This window comes from Bolinopsis microptera, unplaced genomic scaffold, assembly GCF_026151205.1.
Source record: "Bolinopsis microptera isolate Bmic1 unplaced genomic scaffold, MBARI_Bmic_1.0 sca83, whole genome shotgun sequence".
NCBI lineage: Eukaryota > Metazoa > Ctenophora > Tentaculata > Lobata > Bolinopsidae > Bolinopsis > Bolinopsis microptera.
Window position 1 is genome coordinate 18,454 of NW_026971855.1, and position 9,304 is coordinate 27,757.

The 9,304-nt window shown below is 36.5% G+C and overlaps 2 protein-coding genes across 3 annotated transcripts; both read left to right on the forward strand.

The window, feature by feature from the left end:
* LOC134825783 (translocon-associated protein subunit gamma-like) lies at positions 1–918 on the forward strand. The gene has a single exon (XM_063837989.1). The coding sequence runs from the start codon at positions 15–17 to the stop codon at positions 564–566; it is 552 nt and encodes a 183-aa protein (XP_063694059.1). The 5' UTR covers positions 1–14; the 3' UTR covers positions 567–918.
* A 1,361-nt stretch (positions 919–2,279) lies between these two features.
* Positions 2,280–8,794, forward strand: LOC134825784 (ADP-ribosylation factor 1). 2 transcript variants are annotated; one of them, XM_063837990.1, is made up of 4 exons: positions 2,280–2,474; positions 6,777–6,887; positions 7,137–7,261; positions 8,119–8,794. In XM_063837990.1, the coding sequence occupies exons 1-4, from the start codon at positions 2,327–2,329 to the stop codon at positions 8,278–8,280; spliced, it is 546 nt and encodes a 181-aa protein (XP_063694060.1). In that variant the 5' UTR covers positions 2,280–2,326; the 3' UTR covers positions 8,281–8,794. The 2 variants fall into 2 exon arrangements, with proteins under 2 accessions (XP_063694060.1, XP_063694061.1); XM_063837991.1 differs by lacking the exon at positions 2,280–2,474 and adding an exon at positions 3,690–3,849.
* Positions 8,795–9,304: the final 510 nt, after the last annotated feature.

Consider the following 9,304-nt stretch of genomic DNA (forward strand, 5'->3'; position numbering starts at 1 on the left):
CTTCAGTAGCAACCATGTCTGCACCCCTTACTGCGGAAGAAGAGATCCTGTTGGCTGATTTCTCTAGAACCGTCCCCAGGAGTACTTCCATCCTCTTCCATCTCAATGCTCTGTTTGTCTCAGCATTGCCAATGTGGTTGTTCTGGAGAATCCAGCAGCTGGAGCTGAACACCTACGGTATCATGTTTGGTATTGTCACCATCATCTCCACATTCCTCTTGTCTCTTGCATACAAGAATGTTAAATATTCTCTTAAACATAAGATTGCACAGAGAAGACACGCTGGAGTTACCGCTGAGGTTATGCAGCAGGTTGCTGATGCTTCCAGCGAGAAGAAGAAGACAGTAAAGAAGGAGAAGGACGACAGAGTCCTCTTCAAGAAGACCGAAGTTGCTGATCTGGAAGCTACTCACTTCAGCATTTTCTACAACAACGCTCTCTTCCTCTTCCTCACTATCATCCTTAGTTTCTACGTCCTGAAAAATTTCAGTCCCGGTGCCAACTACCTCGGATCCTCTGTTACCTCTGCTTGTGTTGTCGCTTTCCTGTCCACTAGCTCCGGTTAAATTACATAGACCTTAATTATTAACTAGGGACACAGCATAATATAATTATAATGCTATACCTACATTGATTGTACTAGACTGGGTAACTGTATATGGTTCTTTTTATCAGATTTTAACACTTGATAATAAATAAATATAACCTATGTTGAAAAATGTCTGTAATATTAAACATTTACGAACATTTTTAACATACACTCACATGTTCCCATTTCGCTTCTGGCTTAACACTAAGTTCTTCCTATACCTAGTCTTGTTGATAAACTTGAAAAAACAAATATAGTTTGTATACAGTTTCTGTTGTTGTTGTTGAAATGATATTGTGTTCATAGTTTTATTGACATTTGGGTTGAAAGATTATGCTGTCTCATTGCTTTCAAACAGTCACTTCTCAAAATTGATCATTGTCTCTTTTAAAAATTGAACCGTCACATTCTCAATATTCTGTAAATATTCAATATTCATGTTGCTATGGTGCCAATTTAGAATTCCCCAGAATTCTTATCTGATGAACCAGCTCAATATAACCCACAATCCACATACACACTGCCACATATAATTATTAAACGTTATTCTAACTTCATTTCAATCCATCTGAGCTGTACTTACTTAACACAACATTTACAAACTGATAAGATCACCCCAAATAAACACCTTGCACCCACACACCTCACGAGTCTCACAATGTAACTTGATACATCACATAGCATACCACGGTAAGCCACGTGTTAAGTCACGTGATAAGTCACACACTCGCTCCCTTACTCACACCACCATTTCGGTTCCTCTCTCTCTCTGTGTTTCGTAGACGTGGCCTCTTGTGACATCATGTTGCAAGTCATGTGTTGCTTTATTGGGGGGTTAGTGTACAGTGTGTGTGTTTGTGTGCTATTGTTATGTTTCATCTTTGTATTCTATGATGTCTAAAACTTGCTGGCGTTTATTGTTATTGTTCAAGCCCTTTTAGCAGTGTGATTGGTTTTTACGCTCCATTTGCATTCCATGGTATCAAAGTTGTTTTAAGTTAAATGACAGGAAGCAAAATTACTAATGATCTTGGCAGCTGTCCAACGAAATGTGGCTAATGTTTATTTAGCACAAGTGTGACACAACTCAATCTAGCTACAACTACTCACCACTTTAACTCTTACGTTTAATTGTAATATCACTTGTAAATACTCGCCTGTAAACACATTGTTGTTATGGGTAACTTTTTGAGCAACATAGTGCATCTTTTTAAAGGGGTCCCCGACGCTAAACTCCTGATGTTGGGACTGGACGCTGCCGGGAAGTCAAGTATTTTGTACCAGCTTAAACTTAACAGATTCATTGGGACCGTCCCAACCGTTGGTATGTCTGGAATGTGTTGTTTTGTGTGTAAGTTGTTTTGTGAAGCTCGTGTCACGTGTGGTGATGTGGCTTGTCACGTGGTGATGTGACGTGTCACGTGTGGTGATGTGGCGTGTCACGTGTGGTGATGTGATGTGACACGTGTGGTGATGTTGTGTGATGTTTTATACTCGTCACTCACTTCACCAGTAATCCAATCCTTTCATTGACACTAATCACCACATCCGATTAATGTATAAAATTGGTTACAATACTTTTACCGGACACACACCGACCTAACAAAGACAAATGAATCTAACTCTATTCTGACGAACTCAACACCTCATCTCGGAATGACCACGACTCTACAACTTGATATAATGTTACCTAATTAAACAATTAACACATTATCTAATTGATAGTAGTGCCACATTATGGGTGGAATGTTCGCTAAACTGTTCTCCGGCTTGTTCGGCAAGAAAGAGATGAGAATATTGATGGTTGGTCTAGATGCTTCCGGTAAAACTACCATTCTTTACAAGCTGAAACTTGGAGAAATCGTCACTACTATCCCCACCATTGGTAAGTTTTATTTAAAATATTTTGTTTGAAGTTTTATTATTTAAGGTATTTTGTTTGAAGTTTATTGGAATTTTGAGTAACGCTCTTGATCAGATTTGAGCAAGTTTTCAGTCCAAGTTCTTATTTAAAAACTTAAGTACGTAACTTCTAAAACTTGCAGCAAAGCTCATGATAATTTCCTCACTCGAAATTATCTTTCAAACTTAATTTAAAGTTTAAGTAGGAACATGATATTCGATACTATATAATATAAATGATGTCAGCACAGCTCCAGTCTGCCCAGAAAATTTATCACACACTTTTTTGTATCACACTGTGTCACTTAGTGCGTATTTGTTGTGCCCACCATTATTATGTTGCTGCTTTTTACTCTAAATATTTACTTTCGGTACTTTAATATTATGAGGCATATGAGTTTATACTGTCAATATGTCACCACCTTCAAAGTCAGTATAATGAACCTCCATTTCTCACTTGTCACGATATTTATTACCTTTAAACATTAAGATGACAGTAATTGACAGTTGACAATTTGAATCCTTACCAGTCTGCCGACAACCAATTTTTAACCGTGTAAAAACCGAGATGGTTTCAATAATGAATTAAAAGTCCTGTTAAGTTGACAGTTAACCTGTTTAACTGTGTGTAAGTTTCAGTGTTATTTCAACTGTCTACTGCCTCTCATATATTATGGTGGTATATGTTGACTGTCAGTGTCCAGTTGCAGTTATACTTCGTTGCGGTTTTAATTCTGGCGAACTTGTCAGATACTCTTAAGGGTTAATTATAGGTGGAATTAGTTAGGAGTAATTAGTTAGGAATAATTAATTAGGAGTAATTAGTAATTAGTAAGGGTAATAGATCTGATTACTAGTTATTACTACTGGCGGGGAGGTGGGCAATATGTTTTCAAAGTGGTTTCTGATTGGATAATATCTGTCACGTGTTAGAGAGCATGTGGTTTACCTCTCCACCAGTATCCAGATATATTATTCATTTGATTGATTTTCCGTTCGATTCGTTAATAGCGTAATTCTGATTCTGAGAAGTTCACAATATTTTATCAGCCCTCTCAGTTTATTATATTGCCTTATGTTGATGATATTTATTAAGCTCAATTGAGAATATTCAGTCTCAATCGAGATTTTTTATTCTACAACAAATCGTAACCTTATCCTTGTATTGAAGCCTGTAGAATAATCTTAAAATAATTTCTGAAATAGCACCAAAATGGGGAAGATCATGAGTCTGATGCGAGGTCTTGTCTCAAAAAAAGAAATGCGTATTCTCATGGTTGGTTTGGATGCATCGGGCAAAACCACCATTTTGTACAAATTCAAGCTGGGGGAAATTGTTACAACTATTCCAACTATCGGTAAGGCGTGTGTTGAGAAAATGTAAAATCCGTGTCACAATCAATTCGATCACGTCTCAACACTGTAATACAATCCGTGTGATACATTGATCAAGTCTAAAATTTGTTCATGTACATTGTACAATATACATAATATGTAGTGATCCTTGTAATGAATTGGATGTTTATAGCTTGACCAGTCAAAGCACGGTGCCCTCCTCCATTTATCATATCCCATACATGAAACCTTTGGTTATTGCTGTATATTTTTACCATGACAAAATAACAAAAAAAATGCGATGATCAACATTTATCACATAAAGAGTGGAAATGTACACGATCCCCAGTCCCCAATTAATCTAACTATGTACACAGTTACACGTATCGTTAATGAAGCTGTAGTTGCTCCACGCCTATTATTACTGTACGAACACACATTTTACTGTCGGTAGCTATAAACTGTAATCTGGTCGTTCTGGAATTGCCTTGACATCGTTATAATTGGTTATATCAACCTAGGATAAAACACACAGACATATATAATATATCCTGATAACATTATCATACTAGTCTAGAATCATGTGTTGTTGAAAACGGTAGGATATTTGTGTCGGGTTTCTACACGATACGAAATAAGTCTTACATCATCTTTGGGTGTCAAGAATCAATAGTTCCCACAGTCAGACAACGAATGAGTTTAAAAATTCCAACAAAATCTTTATAACATCATTGGTAAAACATTTTCGGACATCTTCAGTACCTAATAAAGATAAGGGTTAATACTCCAATTATATCAGAAAATTTTAATTTTAATTCTTTGGGTGTCTACAACGGAGCTATTTCTATATTTTATTACATATAATCATGGTGATCCGTGATGCTAGATGACATTCTAATCGTTTCTTGTAAAATTCCACATGTAATAATGTTTCAACCAGACACTCAACTACACACATACTACACACGTACTACACACATACTACACACATACTACACACATACTACACACATACTACACACGTCTCATTTCAATTACACGTCAAATATACACCGTGTCGAGTGTGTCGCCCCCCTCATACCAGCGTTACACAGGGGTTACACACCTGGTTTTGTGTCCCATAATTGTGTCCCATTGTTAACAATCAACACTTGTTATTAGATCTGATAACAGTTGTTATAAGATGTATATGTGACTATTGTAACTGATGTGACTATGTATGTGACTATTGTAACTGTTGTGACTATGTATGTGACTATTGTGTGTGTTTGTGTGAATATCGTTAGTTACCAGTTAGTTGTAAAATAGAACTCCAGCGGGTACTAGCTACTAGATGTGAAGATTAAATGTACAGTCTCAATAATTGAGGGATTGAAATGTGAAATCCAGAATTTTCTGGGTTAAATGGACTACCTTATACGTTTGGGGGGGGGGGTACCAATGGCATAAAATGGCATAAATGGCATACGTTTTATGGCATAAATGGAAATTTTTATTGGCCAATTCTCCATTTATGCCATGAATTTAGGTCTTCATATTTGACTTTAAATTCGCAAATTATTATTAGTACTTGAATAAGAGACATGTTTCATGCTTTATAACGCTTGGAATGATCGTTAAAGATTCATATGACAAATAAAGAAAATAGAAATGTATTATATCAAAAATGGCATAAATGGCATATGTTTTATGGCATAAATGGAAATTTTTATTGGCCAATTCTCCATTATGCCATTTATGCCATTGGTACCCCCCCATACGTTTCAATGTTCTATATAATGCAATTTGCATAGTCTAGCGGATCCATTGCATATAATTATGCAGAACGTCCTACACTCGAATTTTTCCAGAATTAAAAGTTCTAGAAGTTTGAAATCTTGATTATAACCAGTATCGTGTGTATTAGAATAATCATTTTGTTGTGTGCAACTAAACAAGTTGTGGTGAATATTTTTGTTTTGTCCAAGAAATTAAGAAACTTTCTTCATACTTCTGAATAAACTTATTTTCGAGCTCCTAAAGTTCGTTATATGCAATACGTTTCTTGAAGTCATGAGACATTTCCCATTTATTTATAATGTGATAACAGTAATAACACACAAATGGTAACCCGTACGTCATTATATGTCAGTTCAACCTCAAAATCATCAAGTCCACGATTTCCCCTTCACTTAATTCATTCAATGGTGTTTAGTTCAAGCCAATGAAAGCAAAGTTATATCACTCTCTTATCCTATAGCTGTGTTCACTCGCAATACAAACTCTCAGAGCTGTACAAACTTGTCCGTACTACGAATTAACTCTAACCTTGACCTCTCAACCGGACCTTTTAAGGAATTTATATGAAATTTGTTAACAATTTCGCCGATGTTAACGCTTGATTATATTTTTTTGATTATCATCGACTAGCCAGTGCCTTTAAAATGGGACAACTAATTTGCAAGCGTATGTGATTTTATCGTTTTTTGACAGATTTATGGTACTTACGCTCCTATTTTAGTAATCTGAAATTCACCAATTCGAACCTCATTTTTATTTCTGCGCGGAAAAGGAAAAAACTATTTTCCTATTTTAGCTATAATGATCGGATGTACAAGTTTTACTACTCCCCCCATCTTAATAAAACGGAGCATAATTTGTCGCAACATCATTAACCTTGTTTATTATCATTTCAATTCCCACAATGTATTATACAGAACTGAAAATCTTCTCTGATACTACCAAATCAAAATCAAATCAGGCGTCGACCAAATCCTCGGCCTCGGCCAAAAATCTTCCCTTGGTCGACCCCGGCATCAAATCACCATCAAATTACCAGCTCCGGATTTTACGTGTCAACACCTTATATAAAGCGCCTTTACATTTGGGTGAAATTTTCATATCTACGATAAAATTACCAAATTATATACAACTGAATTTATTTCTGTATTTATTTATACATTTCACCCAGGATTCAACGTGGAGACAGTCGAATATAAGAACATCAGTTTTACTGTGTGGGATGTAGGCGGTCAGGATAAAATCAGACCTCTGTGGAGACATTATTTCCAGAACACTCAAGGTAATATTTTGTCCGTTTTAATAATGGACATTCTTTCAACAGTGATTTCTATTTTTATTTTAAAATAAAGATTCAGTTTCGTTTAAAACTAAACTCGTCAATGAAAGATCAGTTTTCAGTATCATGAAAACTGTACTTTAGGAACTTCGGTGAGGTGGAAAATATTTAAATATACATATCACAAAATAGCACTGATTTGTCTAATTTGGTGTCCAATATTCAGGGTGAAACTTACATTTCTTGCCCCAGGTTTGATATTTGTGATAGACAGTAACGATCGAGAGCGTATAGGTGAAGCTCGGGAAGAACTCGGCAAAATGTTGAACGAAGACGAACTTAGGGACGCTGTACTTCTTTGCTTCGCCAACAAACAGGTACCTGTTTATTTTGTAACAACTAGCTATCCTGAGCGAGTGTACTAAGTATTTGTGTGTAGTTGATGTGGACGAGATTGACACGTGTAAGAAAATCGATGAAACTTGTATTTTGTACAAATGTATATAGAGCTGTGTAAAGTTGAACACCTGTGGTATTGTGGGTCAGGATGTCGCAGGTACTATTAAAGGCTTGTGTCAGTCAACATATGGGGACTAATCGAGGGCGTCGACCGTCTCCTGCGTAGTGTTTACGTAGTCGGCCGGTCTCGATTTTATAAAACGGTCTTCTTTCATTGTCGTTGCGCTGGATAAATTGTATATCATCAGCATTTACGGTTTCGCGCGCAGAGGAAATTAAGCCGCGCGTTTCGCCAACTCATCACTGCGTACGTCATTTTCAATGGCAACTAGCAGTGTCATTTTAAAATTCGTGGCAGCTTGAATTTAAAGATCGATTTCCGCGTAAGCTTAGATCACTTAAAGTTTCTAATGAATATGTGTGTAGACTTTAGAGACTCTCACAAACTTAAACGCTGTGCTAACTCCTCGGTGTGCATATTAAATCTCCCAAACATTCATTTATCACACGTCAACGTTCTTGTGTCAGATCGAATTACATAATTTTGTTCTCTGGATCCACTGAATGTTCCGTGTCCACTAATTATATGGTTACTACCGTGGTTACTGTGGTTACTGCCGCCAAACTACCACCATATCTAAGAAGTTGTATCAAGACTTATCTCCAAGATATCGCACTATTACAGCCTGTAACCTCAAAACAGACAAGCTTCAGTAATAACCTTTAATCACTGTGAATGGGAATTAAACACATGACTTAACAAGACAATCTTCAGGATCTGCCTAACGCTATGAACGCTGCTGAAGTGACAGACAAGCTGGGACTCCATGCTCTCAGGAACCGAACATGGTACATCCAAGCCACATGCGCTACCAGTGGGGACGGACTATACGAGGGCCTCGACTGGCTGTCAAATCAGCTCAAAAACAAGAACTAAACCTGACTGACTCCTCCTGCCTCCATCGCGCACGTCCCCCTATATTATTGAATGTGGAACTGTGTTTTCAGAAAAGAGCGAATGTTTGTAGTATGGCATGGACTTTTTATATGCTGCATGAGATCGAGCGATATGCTCCTACTACATGAGCCAGAACAGGAAGCCTCTTTTCTGAACGCCCCGTAGTGGTCTTTGTTCAATGTGTATAATAATTTAAAATTGTGTAAAGAATATGAGAAAATCCTTAATATGAAGTAAATTTAACGATTTATTATTTCAAGTATAGATTGTTAAAAACCATAACAATGGTCTGAAGAACGTGGTCCAAATTCTTTGCCAATTTTTCCCCTCAAAATATCGAGTTTACTGCACAATTATTTGCTTTTTATGTTTAATTATTTTTCCGTAGGACCATAGTTAATTTGGCTAGTCCACTTTAATGACTGAAAGCAATGAAAGCAACTCAATTGTTTGATCTGAATATATCTAATATATAAATTTGATTTTTTGAAAACATCATATTTTATTGCTTTAAATATTTGTTTAAATAATAATGAAATGAAGCAGATACTTCTCAACGGTCGATTCTAATCCTGTCTGAAAATTAAAGTGTATACCTCAATCGAATATCACAAGTATCGATGATCGTTGTTGACCGATAGATTAAACAATTGATAAATTGTAATATAAACGTTTCATATTAGCAGGATGGCGACCTCCTTACTCCGGAGAACTAGATGTCTCCAACCTTGCCTAGCACGGTGCCTTAACTTGCAGGTTCGTTTGCCGTTTAAGTAATTATAAGATCATTGTACACAATATACGTGTTAAATTGCACTGAAGACACGTGTCATAACGCACAGACACGTGTCATAGTGCGCGTGCGCAAGACAATAATGAACTACCCATGTTATTCATGTACCGTAAATCTAGTTTCTTGATTCGCAAAGTAGTAACCTTATAATATCCTGGATATTCTGCACCTGGTTTTAATTTAACTAATGTCTTAAAAGAAATAGCAGAC

Excerpts from the sequence above, each read along its gene's own strand:
- LOC134825783 (XM_063837989.1), top strand. The coding sequence starts at position 15 with ATGTCTGCACCCCTTACTGCGGAAGAAGAGATCCTGTTGGCTGATTTC.
- LOC134825784 (XM_063837990.1), top strand. The coding sequence starts at position 2,327 with ATGGGTGGAATGTTCGCTAAACTGTTCTCCGGCTTGTTCGGCAAGAAA. Across the intron at positions 6,888-7,136 it reads TTATTTCCAGAACACTCAAG|GTTTGATATTTGTGATAGAC; the intron begins GTAATATTTTGT and ends TTCTTGCCCCAG. Across the intron at positions 7,262-8,118 it reads TTTGCTTCGCCAACAAACAG|GATCTGCCTAACGCTATGAA; the intron begins GTACCTGTTTAT and ends GACAATCTTCAG.